Below are 18339 nucleotides of genomic sequence, written 5' to 3' on the forward strand. Positions count from 1 at the left end.
TAACTACTGCTGCGTGCCGAGTCACTTCTGCGTCTGCAAGAGGTACGGACCACCAGTACGAGCGAGGTAGGCAGCTCCTGAATCAGCCCATACCTGATATCTTGCTATCTTCAACTCGTCGTCGAAATCGAGGGTATAGCTGAATGTTTCGTCCCAACGCAGCCCAGTGCTGGTCCACGTGAACTGAGCATGCCCTTTGCATGAGACCTTTTTAACCTCCGGATCGACGACAAACTCTGAGAACCACATGTTCTCGTATGTAAGATGGTCTGCAAGGAGCGTGAAGTACTGCTTCACGGCGGGTACACCGACGAATGCGCGGCCAAGAAAAGGCGCGAGGGACGGGAGACCGTGCTCGATCGCCTGCGGAGGGTGGGCAGGATCGCTTGAGAAGTGGGTGAGAATATCGTCGAGGGGCTTCGAGGACGCGAAAACATCGCAGAAGGCCTGCGCAGCGACAAGGAGCTCTGTCCGTGTCGGAGCCATGTTTGTCGAGAGTTGGTCGAGAGGAAAGGAGCAAGGGGGCGGCAGCCCCCCGAGCCAAGACCTGATGTTGGGTCCTGCCTAATCCGGTACAGTCGTTTGCATGTCATTCTGGAATCGCCTCGCGAGAAATGTTGTTTGGTCTGACCAAATAGTCACGGTAGGTCACTGGGCGCCACAGTGGCGCGTTGTTTGAAGTGACTGCCATGCTCGAGCATTCATGTTTCTACTTGCCTTGCAATCATAGTGCTTGCGGGTTGAGAACTTGTGAGGATGACTCAGAGATGAGGAACGATAAGAGGATTATATTTCTACATAAAACGCTACGGCGGGGCAGATGTTTTCCGACATGCAGCATACTATCCTCGCATGACAGAAATCGAGTCAAAGAATCAAGTACAGGCGGCAACTGTGCACGGAATGAACGCGGGTACACGAGAGAGAAGAGAGGCAGACAGATGGAAGCTCTCGAAGTCAACAAACAGGAGTGTTATCTCGACACGAACGAGAATTCCTCGAGACTGAATGGGACGGAGATATACCTGGAGAAGAGCAGATCTTTGCCCGTGTTACATTAGGAACATAGGTTGGTGATTCGGCTTTGACAAGCTTGTTTGGAGGGTTAACTTGGCAAGTAGAGATTGAGAGCAGTGTTGGTCGGTACAGGTAGGAGGAAGGGAGGTTGCTGTGCTCCGAAAGCAAGAAACGCACCCGAGGATATGAACCAGAGCTGAAACAACCTCAGCGGAGGGACACAGCTACACTCCTCTCAGAGTCCTTCCCCCGCTCACGTTTGTTTCAACATCTCGCCCCTCACTCCCACACAAAGGGCAACATACCCACGTATCACGTCCCTCTCGTCAACCCAAGTTCTAGCGCACGGACACCCCTCCTATGCATTCACATCTTCTACCGCACAGCGTTGGCGACCATTGAGGCTGCTCCTCGTGTCGCCAATTTTGCGTTGCCTGGGACTGTTAGGATGATAGTAACGAAGCGGAATTCAAGTCGGTTGAGACTGCGATCGAAGAGGAAGGGTGGCCCAATATATTGTCCAGCTGATTTACCCAGTGTATGTCCCTAGCAGGCGTGGGATGAATTGGAGAGGTCAAGCAGCAGGCGATTGTGCGTGAAGATTAACACAAAATAGAATGGTGTGTATCAGTATGGATAGTGTGGACATTGGTTGAGGGAAGGACTGAGTGAACCCAGTCGTCTTGCAGGGATACACATCCGGGCCGGTGGCCGACAGTCACGTATTTGTTCAGACCAAACAACTGTTCTCGCGCCGCGGTTCCAGAATGACATGCAAACGACGTAATTATTTCCTTATATGGTAGGAGTTTGGGGGGGGAGGGGGGGTCTGGCCGAGGTCAAAATTTTTGGAAAATGCTCCAATGAGTGCGAGCATTCCAGAAAAATACTCAGAAAATATTCGAAAATCGGCATATTTCCCCCCTTCCTGACTTAATCCGGAAGGCTTTCGACCCCACAAAAATGCTTAGAATTCCCTTCTCCAGTGAATAAAGCCTATGGGAAGATAAGGTCTTTTTCTTGGGGGCTGCCGCCCCCTTGGAAAGGAGGATCCAGCGACCGCCGGAAAAGGGAAGAACGTTGACCGGGTTGGTCACAATTGATTTCCATGTAGCGACTACTACATAAAGTAATGCGTCGTGCCTCGAGTCTCCTTCTCTCTTCTGTCCACTCTCTTTCTCCTGCTGGGCTTGTCGACCTTCTCTCTACTACATTCTGCCTTCGCTGGCCTGATGGAGTCTGGTGTCGATAGCCGCTCAATCAAACTCGATGATGCATTCCTGGCTGTATCTCCAGCTGAGGCTACCATGTTCGCCCTCACTCAACTACCATGGCATGCTCCTCGTTCCTGACCACCTGATTTGAACAGAAACTTTGATGCCGCTCTCTCATGCGCCTCGGGTCGCGCGCGGCTTCACGAAGACCAGATCAAGCAGCTCGAGGCATGTGCTTGCCCCTGGCCTTACCCCGCATCCTCTTATTCTTCTCCAACCGTCCCAGGATAGACTCTCGGAGGACCTTAGTAATTGTCGAGCGATTGAGAGCTTGCTCAGGGATGCATTCAATACTCTCAAGGTACGTTCACTCCATTATCCTCACTCAGCTTCATCTTGACCGACACCTGCGACACCTGGGGATCGTAGCGTAACCATAGGCGCGCAGAAAGAGACGCAATACGCACGCATCTTCCTCACATTGATGCAGAACTCGACAAGTCTATGCAGGTCCTTTCGGATCTAGAACTTCGCCTTCCTGAAATCCAGTCTCAGGTCGCCCATATACAGCAGGTATACGATTCCGGTCGTCGCAAGGTTAGTGTGACTCCATCGCCATCTTCAATATTCCCTCCTCTCTGTCTTACCATCAACCCCCTTCGCTCTTCCAACCTTCGGCATATCTTCAATTATGCCTGGCCTACGATGCTTCGTAACTAGGCGCAGGAGCTCGTGCAGGACCTTGATTGGTTGAACACCGACTTCTACGAGCGCTGGCGTATCATCATATTCACTTCGAAGAGTCCCGTCTCGTGGAGATGGAAAGCTATAATGCGCTTCATCTTCGCCATGTGTTTCGCGCTCGCAGCCTGGTTCAGCTGGATCGCGCTTCGTGGTGCGTACAGGGCGTATAGGCAGAAGGTTATGTGGGGACCGAGATTGCCATCATAATAGCCCTTCCTTACCACCTACACGCTGCCCCATCGAACGAGTATAGGGCGGCAGGGGCCGCAGACGTCTGTATATTGTATATTCTATCATATTTTTGGTTCTCTCTCCCTCTTGTATCTATGTGTCTGCTACTTTACCACCTCTCCCTTTGCTTCACGTCGCCTCTACATTTATCTCGTCCTTTCTTTACCGCACCTTGCAGCACAGTCTCGAACCTCCATCCATTTCTTTCTTTCTGAATCATTCAGCATCACTGTCACCTCTCTTCCTGCTCATCATTGGATTCTTTTGCATGCGTCTCCGTTTCAACCATACCTTCTATTACGTCGTCTCCATGTACGCACCGTCCGTAGTCTCCCTGCTAGAGCAGACTCTGACGGGTGTCAGCGTTTAATGATCCGTCGTGCATACCAATCATAAAATTCTGACAATTATGTAGCGGCGCGAAGTCCTTGTGATGAAAGTTGTGTAGCCACGGGTCAGCAGTGATACATGCCTAACTTTGTCTGGATCCTGCTATCTTAGAGCCTTAGATTAAACTGGCTTGGGGCGGGGTGTCTGTACCTCTCGAGTCATCTCCTGAATTCCACAAACAGATACACTATCAAGGCCCAATTTACTCCTTAGGCCTCCGCACCCAGAACATATAGTTACACTCTGTTGCCCATGGCGTGGTCACTCTAGGCATGAGCACCCATTCACCCTTCCACGGCACATACACTAAACCCCTCACCTCTGCCTCCGTCCGCGTGGGTAATCCATAGTCATACGTCCGCGTGATCCAGCTCCGCCCTTGTTTTTTCGGCGATTCGTCTTCGAACGATGATGGCGCGCGTGTCGAAGACATTGATGATGACGGAAGTGTAGACGGAGAGGAGTATTGGTGGAAGAATTCAACGAGCTCGGCGGGATTGATATATTTAGAATGTGTATGTGTGCCAGGTTCAACTAGTCGGAGGATGCGTTCGGCGGCGAGGATGGTCAGCGCGTAGGCTAGTGGTGTACGTGCGATGGTCGAGAGGAAGAGATGACCTCCGGGCTGGTCAAGACATGGCGCACATCAGAATAAATTGAGTAATAGTCCGCCGACAACGATGGCGGCGCGTAAAGTGAAACGTACCTTCACAAGCTCGGCCAATGAGCGAAGGAAATCTGCGGGATTATCAACATGCTCGATCACTTCCATGGAGCATACCATATCAAAACGTTGTTGCTCCTGGACGAGGTCTTCTGCGGAGCAGTGTCGGTATTTTAGAGAACCATTCCGCATGTGTGAGGTCGATGGAGTTAGAAGAGGGTCTGCAAGGGCATGAATAGAAGCTATAGCAATATTCGACTTTGAAGCATCAACACCGAGTGTCCGTGCTCCCGATCTTGCCAGAGACTACGAGTCCACCATGACCAGTTCGTGAGCTATTGTATTGCAAGGAGTACTATTCACGCACCTCAGACAAGATACCGCCCCCACACCCCACATCCAACACGTCCATGCCACTTAAGAAATCAGCTCCCCCTCGCTCATTCGCCCAAGCTTCACCCTCATCTTCCCGCCCAATTTCGAGTAATTTATCCCGGATGAATTGTATCCTTGGAGGATTCATCTTATGCAGGAGCCCGAACTCGCCTTGCTCGTTCCACCATTGCGAAGATAGGCGGGAGAAATGCGATATTTCGGACGGGTTTACTGAGGATGTGTGGGTGGTCGTTCTGCTGCTATTGGCAACATTAAGGCTGAGCAGGCGACGAGTAGGGTGGATGAGAGAGGTGGGAAGGATAGGATGCGCAAGTTTAACGCGAAGCATAACCTGCAGTGGAGATAAAGCCGAATTTCCACGCGAGTGGCTACACGGCGCGAGAGACCTCCACGGATGTGTCCGCTCCTCACGCTCGTTTCGGTTTCTTGGAACCAAGGGTGTTCTGTTGAGCATGCATGGGGGCTACATTTGCACTATGCACATCTGACCTGTGCTTTAGTGAGCTGCTGTTGAGGCAATGCGAGTAAACTGGAAAGTTCATTATATTTCTATGCTACATACTAGGTCCTTATATACATGTAGCGACATAGATGAGAACATTATACTACTGTCGTGTGACGGGTTCTGCAATCGGAACCAGTTCTGCAATTTCTCGGTTTTTCGTTTGTTGTATTTTTTCCACCCTTCCTCTCGGTGTGGAAAAAAATCATGCCACCATTTATCTACTGTATGGTCACAACGTAAAAGTTTCAAGTTTGAAAGCGATGTGGAGGAGGATTGCACAAGGGTACGACTGTGTTTTGCAAGCCGGTCGTTCGGCCCGCGGAAGTTGGGTTGCAAACCGTCGCAAACGCAAGTCGACCGATTGCAAGTTTGCAATCAAGTACATCCCGCTTCTGAAAAAGGGTTTAAATATTCATGACATGTCTTTACATGCCATAGAACGTATCCCGAGCCTTCATAATTATTTTCGTGGGGGGAAATGTGTAAAGGGACAGGTTATGCAATCCGATTGCAGAACCCGTCACACGACAGTATACTTCGGCAAAATCGCACAACTCTAGCGGACTCTTCCGGATTGCTTCCGACTCACCGGAACTGTCGATCGCCCCACGCTCGTACTACCTCCTGCAAGCACTGACGACGCTATGGGCATCATAGCAGCCTCTTCCGGCCAGCAGAAGCTCTCGCAGCTTCGGAGGCAAAGCGCAGGTAAGGAAATGTTCTGTCATCAGGAAAACCGAATTCATTGCTTAGCGTCAGAGCGAGCTACTTAGCCTAGGTAGCATGCCACAGCTCTGGGCAGCTTAAAGTACGGCTGCTTAGAACTACTTATTGATCCTGTCATCTGCTTAGGATTGTGTATTGATCCTACTAACCTGCTTAGCCTGCTTAGCCACTCGAAGAGCTCCTTATTTTTATACACCCTCCGGGTCTACCGTATGCTTTTATATCATAGCACACCGGTATTCAACCCGCCCCGGAGCGAAAAACATCGATGTGGCGTGACTTTCACTGGCAGTTTGGAGTCGATCCGGCAGGGTGACCGAACAGTGAGCGGTTTCTAGACAAGAATTTCTGTACTATCAGTGGCCCTATGTTCGGACAAAACCGATGTTCGGACAGTCCGAGAACTCGCCCAATACTGCACTGTTTCGCCCAGTTCAAAGGCCCATAAATCACGTTAAATGGTCTACAGACGATATCCGCAGTCGTTTGGATGCAGTTGTGGCAGCGAGATGTCGAACGGGGAGGGGGTCGGTTCGGACACTTTGGCGGGCGCGGCTGTCCGAACATCGATCCCGCTCATCAAACAACTACCTTCCTCGCATCATTTCTCGTAGAAATTTGTACGGACATGTAGCTAATGTAGAGAGCATATGTTCTGCTGAGTTTCATCTCGACAGGACTCGAAATTCCGGGAGCTAGATTTTTCTTGTCGGAATTGTCCGAACATAGGGCCAGGGACAGTACAGAATCAACTGAGTGTTCACATACCATGTTTGTACTCTCCTGAGATGACGAGACGTGCATTGATTTAACAGTTGGGAGTCGTTTGCGCCAAGTTTGCGCGTTCTGAGTTCAGTGTGGCAAACGTTAACTTATGACGTCATAAACCCTGAATGTTCCCGAATATTCGGTGAGCCACCGCCACATAATTACACGTTTCTATATACTGTAGTTTTTCGCGCAGAAGTTCATGCCACCGCCCCTCGGCTGTTGCCGAGATGACATAATCCATCTGTGTCCCGGTTCGCAGACATGGTGGGACAAGGGACAGTGTTCCCTGATTTCGATTATTTTTCATGATATTACGGTCTATCATGGCTTTGCGGCCATCAATACAGACCTGCAAGTTGATAGAATTGACAGAATAATATTTTGAAGCTCAGAACTTAGCTTAAGGTTGGCTTAAGGGGCTTGCAGAGGCCAAGCTGGAAGCATGGTAATTATTATTCTTTTTTGGTCATATTTAATTTGTCCCAATTACATGTTCATTTCAGGTCGACAGTATGGGACTGTCCCGGGGTACAGGTTCGTTCGTGACCCCCCTGGGACACGGGACACGAACTTCTGCCCGAAAAACTACAGTAAAGCCTCCATTTCGCCGGCTGGAGTCTTTCCGACTCTTTGTTCTCAACCTCCATCATCTACTTCTCGCTTTCTCGTCACGATGGGCAAATGCCGCTCTTCCCGCCGTGAACACTGATAAATCTCGAAGGTTGAGCACACGAGAAAGGCTTGAATAGTACAGGTGCGTCCCTTCTCAGCAGCTACTGGCTCATTTCCGCCATGCTAAGCAGCATGTGTTGCTTGTACAACAGTAGATATTTCTCTTATCGAGCACCATCACCTCTGTGTGGCTCATCGCAGTCTCCGCCTGCATAGTGAGAGAGAACATCTAAGGTGAGCACCAAGCTGTTATCTCGAAGATTCCCTGTCGCTTCCTGTGTGTGCACCGCACCTCTCAAAGAGAGAGATGTGGTCCAGCGGTTACTTCGTCTGTTCTTACCCATACTGACCATTACTTTCCCTTCATCCATTCATTTCAGGTCATGCTTTAGTGGTCGTGGACGCTCAAGATCTTGGAACCAATCATGCGCGAACAACCATTGCCGGACGGAGATGTTCCCGTCCCTCCTGGCTTCAAGGTTATTTTCGCCACAGACAAGCACCACAGCGTGCACTGGAATTACAATGTGAAGCCGGAAGTCCCGTCCATCAACATTGTAATTCCAGCCCAAACTGTCCGCTGTCACCTGGCAGTGCTTCTTTGCTTCTCATGCTTACTCAGCTAGGGAAGCCGTCGGAACAGCATATTGATCTGGGCATCTCCTAATTTGGATGATTCCCCATGATTTATCATTAATAGCCTGGCCTTTTTGACTTCCCTTGCCCTAGACTTGGGTTTCCTGTTCGGCCTTGGCCTGTGCCACTGGCTCCTGCAGCCCAGCCCTTCCCTTCCTCCTCCTTTATTGTTTTACTACTTCTGACCTACATATGTATATAGTACACCTAAGTAGAGTATATATCTACTCAATGCATTCATATTGGAGTCCAAGATAGGGTTTGTACGAATTTATTTCGATTTTTGCGTATTTTGTGGCCCAAGTGTGGCTCTCCCTTTCCCCAGGTTCTGTACTTGTTTTTTCACCCAAGCCAAGTCAGATATGAGCTGTTGAGCCTCATATAGATGTATCTTATTCACACAGGCTCTGATCACACCAGGAAATCCAAAGAAATAAATGAAACATGAATATATTTCGCATTTTCCCCCTAATTACATACTACATGCTCTGGGGAATTATACAGGACAGCTACATAGGCAGACAGAGATTGTGCATGTAGAGGAACATGATAGATACAAGTTAGAGCAGAAAAGGGAGCAGGATCAAAGGTTCCTGCTGTTCTAGAGGGGTAGGAGGAGGCAGGAGGGGGTAGGAGGGGAGGGTGGCCATAGAAACAGAAAGGATGGATAAATAGGCGAAATCTTACCATGGCCAAACTCTAACATGTCCATAGATACCTCCCAGACACAAAAAACCCGAGCCAGAGGCCTAGGAAGAGCTGGGCTGGGTGTTGGGCTTGATGAGGTGGCAGGGCAGTGGGCTGATTTGGAGGAACCAGTGGAGAGAAATGGATGGGGACAGGTAGAGTGGGTAGAGGGTGTATGGAGAGGTTGGTACAGAGGTTGTTTGGGGTAGTAGAAGGGCTGGGTGGATGAGGAGAGGGTGGGGAAGGGTGGGGGTGATGTGGCACCAAGATGAACCTATAGCACAAGCTCTAGGTCTCTCAGAAGCGAAAATTGTGTTAGAAACATAACTACTCACCTTAATAGTCCTGCCCAATCCACCAGAAATCTCTACATCATCTCCAGAAAAGGTAAAAAGCGAAAATATATGGGGGTAGGCTGGGCCACAGACCATATTGCCACCCAGACTCAATCACTGGACCAAACTGGCCCAAACTTCCTAGGAATATAGTTGATGAGTGGGAAAGAGATGTTAGATATGATTTGGGTAGGTAGAGAGAGGAGGAGAAGTGTAGGAAAAGGGGGAGGAGGGCATGTTGGTTTTCAGGCACATAGGCTTACCTGAACATTCTAGCCAATTCTGAAGCTGTTCAAGCTTCAAAAACTCGAAGATATACTTGAGGAATATGCTTGAGGATGTTGCTGAAGTACTGAGAGTGAGAGAGAGGAGTGAAGAGTGAAGAAAAGGCAAGGGTGCTGGGCTGAAGGCCACAGCTACACCTCAACAGCCAGCCCAGAACCTTGAGAGCTCCAGTCCCTAATTTCCTGCAGTGCACAATCTTAGAAACCATGGCGAGGTTTTCCAGTTCGGCTCTGAGTACTCTCAAAGGGAAAGGAGATGAAGGAAGGGACATGGTGGCTGAAAAGAAGGAGAAGCCGAAGAAGTTGAGACGATTTCAAGCCACTAAATGCTTTCAAACTCAGGTTTGCAGGGCACTTCTCGGTTCAAACCCTCAGAGCACTCCTTTTTGCTCAAACTTTTCGTAGGTTTTCAGGGGCTCTCATTCTAATTATAATTCTGTTTTTTGCAGTATTTTATTGCAGCTCAATGTATTTCCATCGACTCAACATCTGGGCGATTGTGGCCCTGCTGTGGCATCCCGGACGCTCAACCTACCAAAATTGGAAGGTGTTTCCGGCATTTTCCGTATTTTTCCCGCAATTAATGGCTGGAAGCAGCTGTGGCACAGAGGATACTAGGGGTTGTGCAGCTTCATTTTCCTTGGATTCTCTCTCTGTTCTTACTATTGTAGATGCCCCAATGTAAGATTAGTACACTATTATCATGCATATTTGAGTCTAAACTCCCTTTCTTTATTCAAATCCGATTTTTATCGAATTTCTGTATAGTGTAATGTGGGCCACATCAGCATGTCCTGCTTGTTCATGCTCTGGCACTGCTCTATATCTGTGTTGGTCTTGGCTTCTCATATATATCTCTCCAATAAATCAAGTTTGACACTTGTATGCCTGTACTGTAATATATTTTGAGGCAGGGAACTGAAGTACCCCTAGTGCCACACCCCTGAAAATACTTTTTTGGTCATTCTAAATCTGAGCAAAGCTGATAAAGGTGTTCAGGAACGAAGTTATGACTATTCTGAGGCAGTATATGTATATATGATGATGTGTATCTGTTTCAGAAAAATGCAGGAGTAGGAAGGAGGTGGGCCACACCTGGGCCACACAAAAAGCGAACTTTGTTCAGACTTTTAGGAGGGACAGTACATAGTAGCAGTTCTACACTGATATCTATCTCATATTAGTGTATCAAAACATACATAATATAAAGTATCCTACTGCCAGAGCAAGAGCAGGAGCAGGAGCAGGGCAGAGGAGTTGGGCCACATTTGGGCCACACAAAACAGCTAATTTTTCGAAATGTATGCAGGGCTTTTAAGGCAGGATACTTATGTTCAAGATTTGCTCTGTGCATGCTCATAAAACTTATTATGTTCTACTGGTATGCTCAAAATGAAGTGTAATAGGAAGGGAGCAGGGTAAGAGCAGGGGCAGGGAGCAGGGAGAATTCCAGTAGTAGCCAGTGCCACATCCCAATTAGGGTGAAACCCTAGGATAAGGCAAGAAAAGGAAGGCCGAATCAATAATCAATAAAGTAGTAATCCAAAAGCGGACGGTATGCAATAGAAGCATGGAAGCCACATTATAATGTGATCCCATGAGAATAGCGCCTGAGAAGCAGCCAGAGGTTCTGGCTCACATTACAATGTCAGTGCACGGAGATCCCGGCTCACATTGTAATGTTTCTACATGTACGCCTGGAAGAGCTTTACCACCAGAACCTCGAATCCACATCAGCTCTAGCAGGACGCCTGCCTCAGAAGAGGACGCCTCATCTGAACGAACTCGATCCTAGACCGGACGCCGCGTCTAGACGAACCGAGCCAGAACCCCGGATCCGGAACCTCTGAAGCCCCTCGCTGATCGCCCAAGCCGACGGCGCCGAACGACTCGATCGTTCCCCGCTTCACGAAACCGACGCCGCCCTTAAGCCTAGCTTAAGCCCGGTCGTAACACAAAGGCAATGAATTAAAACTACTGATACAATCCTGTATATACAACCCTGTCCGGACTGTTTCCTGCTGCGTGCATTCCTTCGTGCTCCCACACAAGCCAGATCAGTGGTGGAGGCGAGACCTATCTCGCGCGATAATTCAAGCGCTTTGGAGAGTGAGTCCGGAGCAGGACGTCAGCGAGGGTCACAAGTGCAGCCTTGATAGGCGCTAGGAGGGTTCTGGAAGACGTTGTAGGTGGTTTGGTTCTGGAGCGGGAAAGGATGGTTGGAGGATGGCCATGTGGCTGGGATGAGAGATTTGATTGGCGAGAGAGGAGCTGGTGATGGTGGCAGCCTGACCGTTATGGTTATGCTGAGTGTTCTGAGCATTTTCACGCTGTTCACGAGCATGCTGACCACCTCGGCGACCTCGGCCTCTGCCGTTCCCTCCTTGTCTTCCACCCCGCTGGTTCTGGCTTTGGCCACGCTGCTGCTGCTGCTGCGGATTTCCACGCTGCTGCTGCTTGCCGTTGCCTTAGTACGGGCGACCACGCTGCTGGTTGTAGTTAGGGTTTCCACCCCTGCGACGAATGTTGGAGAGGTGCTGAGCGCTCTCGCCGTTATTCTGGCCTATGACTCTTCACTGTTCGTACTCGGCGATTATGGCATCCTTGGCTTTTATGAAGTCGAGGTTATCGACATCCATGCCTTGGAGCACGATGGCAGGGATTGTATCCCATTTGGGAGGCAACCCGTTAAGTAGCATCATCGCCTTGACCACATCAGGGATCAAGACGCCTTGTTCTCCGAGGTGCAAGAAGATGGTGCACATCTCGCTGATCTCCTTAATTGGGTTACAATTTGCCAGGAGACGGATAGTCATGGCTTTCTTAAAATCGGCGAAGAGGACCAAAGAGCTGGGTTTACCAAACTCGGTCTTTAACTCTTCCCATACTTCGTGCACAGTCGAGGGGCGCTTCTTCCAATCTTCATCATCGTCGTTCGGATCGTTTTTGTACTCGGTCTCGAAGAGGTGATGAAGGTTGGGAGCGATGCAGAGTCTCAGAATGCCGAGGGCTTTCTGATTCTTTCTGCTGGAATCCTTGTAGGCCGCCTTGTCATCAGTGTCCGCAGTCGCGCTTGGTTTCGGGGGAATAGGATCTTCCCCGGTGACAGTATCCCAGAGCTCTTGCAACATGAGGTACGCTTGAGCCTGAGGCCACCAGCTCTGGAAGCCGGAGCCATCAAAGAGGGCGACAAGTTGGGTGAGATTGTTGGACATGGTGATTGGTTGTTTGAGCGTGGGAAAAATCTGTGCAAAAACAGATCATAGGGTGTTTCTGCGACATAATGCAACCATAGTTTCGGCACATTTGCTAGCTCACTAATGTTCGCGTAATGTCGCGAACAATCTTCAGGTACTGCTGGTGCACAGCGCTGCAGCCTATGAAGGCGCTGCGCTAGGCGCACTCAGGGCCCATAACCTGTTGAGCATGCATGGGGGCTACATTTGCACTATGCACATCTTACCTGTGATTTAGTGAGCTGCTGTTGAGGCAATGCGAGTAAACTGGAAAGTTCGTTATATTTCTATGCTACATACTAGATCCTTATATACATGTAGCGACATAGATGAGAACATTATACTATAATAGTTCATTGCACAGACTTGCTGTGCGTCGAGTTGTATCGTGTCATATGGTGCAGTCATATGCACTCATTGCATGAGACTGACATTCTCATGGGTGAGAATACCCATGCGTCATATGTGAACGTCTGAGCACAAGGCCCGAGTTCAACACGTTCCTTCAGGCTCGCCTTCTCCAGGTATCCACCTTCCATGCTGGACTTACGCATCCAGCAATACTTCAGCAAATATGCGTCTAACCACTTCCCGGAGTCAGTCCGCATCTCCCATTTCAAGTTCTCCAATAGGGTCGCATTCCATTGCATTTGTCAGAAAACCAGTTTCGGGTTTATAAGACGATAACCTAATAAGACAAATTATAACGCGTAAATAACTGTGGCGCATTCCTTATAAGGCACCATAAGCTCACGTGGCTGCTTACAAATATGGGCCCTTCTCGCTTGCGTGGCCTGTGCGATCGTGCGTGATCTGCACGATCTCCCTTGCTCTTCCTCCTACGGTTGCGGGAAAAACCGCCTATTTTTCCCCAAAACGTTTGGTACCTGTACTATACCGGTACCATACTGGTACCATACCTCCTTGGCCTGAGGCCTGAACCGTACCTTAGTCACGTGTATGGTTAAATCCGACCAAGATGTTGTACCCTTCTGCAACACTTCTGAGTACGATCGTCAAGGCCTTCGGCACTTGCATTCCTTGTTCATCTTTCGCCGTTACCGTTGTTGTACCTCTCAATCAGTCTGCTACGCTGTGTACCTCATGCTACTGAACATGTACATAGACTATTAGCTAGATTAATGTATTTGTCCTTTGGCTTGGACTCGTGGGAACTTGAGGGCACATCCTAATTTTTGCTCATGTCAACGACGGCTCACCTGTAAGTCCAAGCCCTCTACAATCTACACCTACCATGCAACTCCCCGGCATACTCGATGATTTTTGCGATGCCGTCACAATCCTACAAGATGCTTATAGTGTCCTCATACCCCCGCTTGGCCACTCTGTTCCATCCGTAGTCCTTCAGTGGTCAACACCAGCCCAAGCCGCACCTCCCTTGTTCATGAAGAACCTCCTCGAGTTCTCCAAGGATCCTGGACTAATCATGGGCCCCTCTGCTCATATTTTGTCCTCCCAGCCTCTTCCCTCTATATCCGATCTAGAAATACATGTTCACGATGTGGTTTTTCCTGCTCATAAACGAGGCGAGGTATCCTTTCTTCTGCCTGTTGAGCAGGATGGAAGGACCAACCATCTACGTGTACTGCTTTACGGCTTCACCTACTGGTACTTGGTCCATCATATTGTCCTGTTCAAGGATGCTTGGCGGCCTGCGCTGCAATGGCTCTAGTCCCAAACCAGAAATAATCCCCTCGCAGCCCTCGCGTTTGAGACAATCAACACCCTATCGTGGCGTCCCGACCTGCCCGGCAATATGGGAGATACAGTGTCTCTTACTCGTTATTTGGGCACAAAGTGGCTCAGTTGGGATAATATGGATCAATGCCTAACGATACTCGAGCGTGACATACTCACGAACAAAAACCTACGTGCCACTGCTATGTCCACTGGTTCAAACATGAAGATGAAGAGCATCTACCGTCATGAACCATCGCGAAATGCATACCCTGCCGTAAAAAGCATCCCTCATATGCTCAACTTGGGCAATGCTTTATGGGACAACACACTTCAAAATCTCTATATGACTGTTCCTACACAAGTCTCGGGTGGCACTGTGATCTTGCCCAATGACGACGAGAGCCACCATGCAAACCACTGGGTCGCGGTGGTTATCACCACTCAGCCTCAGCCAAGGATACTCTACGGTGATCCAATGGGATTTCCTGCCCCGGTAGAGCTCCTTGAGATCCTCAGGTGGTGGCTCAAACACTACCGAGAGAACGAGTTTGAGCTCGCCAAACTATCGTGCATGAAGCAAAGCAATGACTACTCGTGCGGTGTTCTCTCCGTCAATGCTATCCGCCACTACTTCTTTCCGGATGCCCATGCGCTCCTCGAGCCCACCGACACGTTAAAGCCCCATCTACAAGCATTTATAGAGGCTATCGGGCACGTACAAGTCATGGTAAGTTTCACAAACCAAGACTATCCACAGAGTTTACTCACTGTGAACACCTTACAGAATAAGAACCTTGTCGCAACGGCTGAACCACCGCGTGCACTACAGCAAACATTCAACATGACTATACCCCAGTCCTCAGCATCTGATCTCCCCGTCTCCGCACCTACTATTCCAGCCGCTCCTGTCACGATACCACAGAAGCGGCTCACAGAAGGATCTGTTCCAAATTCAAAGGACTCAACGGACAACAAACGCAAGAGATTGACGGGCTTGAAGCCACCGGAGGTACAGGCACATGTTGACCAGGTGCTTGCCAGGGTGGAAGGAGGGATTAAAGGGAAGGGAAAGGCAAGGGAAGTCGACAGTGAAGAGGAACCAATCAAACCGGGATTGATCATCAGGACAGAAGTGGTGGAACACTGTGGAATAGGATGTTTGTTCAGACGTGCCTACCCAAGAACATGCAAGGGCAGCTGAGCTAACCCACCAAATGATAGCCATGGTCCTCTTTTTGATGTCGTGGTCCAAGGTCTTGAGGAATGGAGCAAACACTGGAAGTTCAATGTCAGCGTTAGCGAGGAATAGTGGCAGTGGCGGTGGCGACAAGGTGAATCAGGATGTGAGTACTTACTGCACTTTGGAATATACCTTAGGGGCTCACCGATATCATATAGGCTCTGAGTAACAGTGGTGAGAATACTGCGGGGTCGAGTAGTCATGCTGGAAATAGTGGGGGTAAAAAGATTCAGCAGGTATGTCTTGCAATTAAGATCATGGCGGATTTTGTGGTTCACATACGTTCATATCTATCATAGACATTACTTCACATTGTTCGAGTCTCCAAAAAGGTACCGCAAGACAATGTGGGTGGGAATGCTGAGTATGGTGACCACAAGACTACAGAGGTTGTGGGGCGTTGGCTGAAAGCAAACGAGGATGTCCCTGAACCCGATTCGACTGTGGCCTGTACTGGTGATACAGACGAGTTGATCAACATCGCAAAACCTGCCCAGAACTGGTCAAAAGGGGGTCGCAACCCTGATCTGCTGTTGGAAGTGCTCACTAGACTCTGTCACCGTAGTGGAAGTCCAACTCAACACATATGGTGTTGTGTTGGGGGCGGCGATTCCAATCCATGCAGTGCAACATTTGGCCATTGCAGTATTACTTGATGTGTCAAGCATGTACTACGATGCCATAATTTAGTGAGATCTCCTCGACTCAAGGCTATCAAATACGCAGTCAAGAACGCACCGTCGTCCAAAGTCACCGCTGCCACCACCGCCGCCCACTCCGAGATTGCATCCTCATCTACTAAGAAAGGCGCCCATGATGGTGATGAAAAGGAGGGAGAGGGTGTCGCATCTGAGGAGTCAGATGGGGATGAGCTTCTTGCAGGCGAGCACGTCTGGTTCAAGAGGGGGAGAGCGAAAGGTGTGAAGGAAAAGAACGCGCGGCTGAACCTCAAGGTGATCAAGTTGCTGTGCGTGAGAGGATTGGCGACAAATCTGGTCGCGAGCCCAGAATGGCAAGAGGTTTTCTTCATCGCCGACCCAACCTTCAAACCAGCCCCTCTCCATGTCATCGACGATGAACACATCCCTCAGGAAGCCGAGTCCGTTCGACAGAAGCAGTATACGTACCTCAAGAAGAAGTGGAACCTGATGATATCATACGATGGGTCAACCTCTATCGCGCATGAAGCATACTGGACGTGTCACATCTCTATGTCAGATGGAAAGGTTTTTCTTGTCTACGTCAAGGAGGCAACAAAAGATCGACACAATGCAAGATTTATTGTTGAGTTTACGCTTGAGGTATGTTCGACTCTAATCACTTTACACTACATATATTCCCTGAGAGTTTTCGTGCAAAGGTCATCGACACTATCGGACGTGCCCATTTTGCATGTGTCATCTCCGACAGCACTGGTAATACTAGGCTAGCCCGTCGTCTTCTGGTATCTGAGTTCATACGTACTGCCATCGACCTCCCCGACATTGTACACTTCATCAACAAACTTGTCAAGGACCTCATGAAGATTGCTGAATTTGCAGAGGTATGATTTTCTCCCGAAGCTTCTGCATGCTTCTTTGATATCACCGCTAATGTGTTAGCTGACTTGTAAACTTTGATCCACAAAGGACATCCATGTCGTCCACCACACAATCTCGGCCTTCCATGGCTCGCATAGCAGCTTCGCAGAGCTCAAGAGCGCTCATGCTCGTCATCAAATAAGTAGGAGCCTTGAAGTCATTGGTAAAACCCGATTTGCCACCCTAGTCCTCTCTTCGGTTTCGGTACAATGCTTGATTCCAGCAATAAAGGATGTGATTCTCAACAAGCCAGACTCCTTTGACGTACGCATGTCACAGCCATATCCTCAGAGCTGACCATTAACACATCTTACGCACTGTAAACAGACGATATCGGAGTACTACCAGCCACCTCCTTCGAGGAAGACAGCCAATTTCGAGTTTGGGCTCTCCCAGTTGATTAGTGTGGGTCTCCCCGCCACGAAGGCTCTGGCATGCTTGGAAGCTGTCGAGGCAACGCCTGCCGACGTCTATGTATTCTGGCACACTATTGTTCGTGCCACCAAGGATGCATTGAACGATCCACGAAATGAGTACAACGATACCATCAAGCAGAAGGTCATAGTTATCTTGAACTCGCGCACAAACAAGCTATTGGGTGATGGTGATATTGCAACTGGTGCATATCTGGCAGCAGCATATCTCAACAAGAGTAACAAATCTTCGTTCTATTTTATACATTTTATTTGAATGTTCAAATACTCCTTGCTGACGACACTGGATGTCTGTTTTTGTTCTAGACTATCTCAACTTGTCGTTGTTTGCGGACGACGAAGAACTGGACCAAAACAACTCCTATCGCGGTATCTGTCACCCATCTATCTTCAAATACGTCGCCACCTTCCTCGCCCAGCTTGCGTTTGCGGAGATTGAGCATGGTGAGAAGCCGGAGTTCACAATCTGGCGCAATCGTGCTACACAGTTCAAAGAGCAGTTTGCTGACGAGCTGAAATGGTATGCTCGTGGACAATACCCATTCAATGAGCGGCTCAATGATACTCAACCACACGCCGTTCGGAGATGGTGGCGCAGACTCGTGGGTAATCGAGACACCCTCATTCTACCCGTAAGTGATCTCTCATACAAGCTCATCTGTTGACTCATCCGTGTTTCCTGATCACGCATAGCACCTCGCCATCAAGCTCTACTCTATCCGTGTCAACTCAATGCCCAAAGAACGAACCGTTGGTCAGATAAAAACCATCACACCAAAGAACAGGAATCAGATGAGCATAGAGACCGCCTCTGACCGCACACAGATAGCACAGTTTTACAGTACAGCTTCGAAGGTGCACGACAATGCATGATGG

General features: G+C 49.2%; 6 protein-coding genes across 6 annotated transcripts; 3 read left to right on the forward strand and 3 right to left on the reverse strand.

Moving 5' to 3' along the window:
• Window positions 1-21: 21 nt before the first annotated feature.
• On the reverse strand, window positions 22-486 carry STEHIDRAFT_111345 (uncharacterized protein; the record flags this gene model as incomplete). The annotated part of the gene is made up of 1 exon (XM_007304479.1): window positions 22-486. One exon carries the CDS (start codon window positions 484-486, stop codon window positions 22-24), a length of 465 nt encoding a protein of 154 aa, XP_007304541.1.
• A 1706-nt stretch (window positions 487-2192) lies between these two features.
• On the forward strand, window positions 2193-3442 carry STEHIDRAFT_147385 (uncharacterized protein). The gene is made up of 5 exons (XM_007304480.1): window positions 2193-2326; window positions 2387-2459; window positions 2518-2592; window positions 2661-2828; window positions 2952-3442. The coding sequence occupies exons 1-5, from the start codon at window positions 2250-2252 to the stop codon at window positions 3180-3182; spliced, it is 624 nt and encodes a 207-aa protein (XP_007304542.1). The 5' UTR covers window positions 2193-2249; the 3' UTR covers window positions 3183-3442.
• A 356-nt stretch (window positions 3443-3798) lies between these two features.
• STEHIDRAFT_168822 (ubiquinone biosynthesis O-methyltransferase) lies at window positions 3799-4984 on the reverse strand (the record flags this gene model as incomplete). Its single annotated transcript, XM_007304481.1, has 3 exons — window positions 3799-4221; window positions 4303-4566; window positions 4628-4984. 3 exons carry the CDS (start codon window positions 4982-4984, stop codon window positions 3799-3801), a joined length of 1044 nt encoding a protein of 347 aa, XP_007304543.1.
• Window positions 4985-7755: 2771 nt separating this feature from the next.
• STEHIDRAFT_157243 (uncharacterized protein) lies at window positions 7756-7997 on the forward strand (the record flags this gene model as incomplete). Its single annotated transcript, XM_007304482.1, has 2 exons — window positions 7756-7887; window positions 7953-7997. 2 exons carry the CDS (start codon window positions 7756-7758, stop codon window positions 7995-7997), a joined length of 177 nt encoding a protein of 58 aa, XP_007304544.1.
• Window positions 7998-11845: 3848 nt separating this feature from the next.
• STEHIDRAFT_111347 (uncharacterized protein) lies at window positions 11846-13158 on the reverse strand (the record flags this gene model as incomplete). Its single annotated transcript, XM_007304483.1, has 3 exons — window positions 11846-12517; window positions 12591-12649; window positions 13059-13158. The coding sequence occupies 3 exons, from the start codon at window positions 13156-13158 to the stop codon at window positions 11846-11848; spliced, it is 831 nt and encodes a 276-aa protein (XP_007304545.1).
• Window positions 13159-16752: 3594 nt separating this feature from the next.
• STEHIDRAFT_56902 (uncharacterized protein) lies at window positions 16753-17719 on the forward strand (the record flags this gene model as incomplete). The annotated part of the gene is made up of 3 exons (XM_007303875.1): window positions 16753-16992; window positions 17078-17293; window positions 17357-17719. 3 exons carry the CDS (start codon window positions 16753-16755, stop codon window positions 17717-17719), a joined length of 819 nt encoding a protein of 272 aa, XP_007303937.1.
• Between the last annotated feature and the right edge of the window lie 620 nt (window positions 17720-18339).

This window comes from Stereum hirsutum, assembly GCF_000264905.1.
Source record: "Stereum hirsutum FP-91666 SS1 unplaced genomic scaffold STEHIscaffold_7, whole genome shotgun sequence".
NCBI classification, from domain to species: Eukaryota; Fungi; Basidiomycota; class Agaricomycetes; order Russulales; family Stereaceae; genus Stereum; species Stereum hirsutum.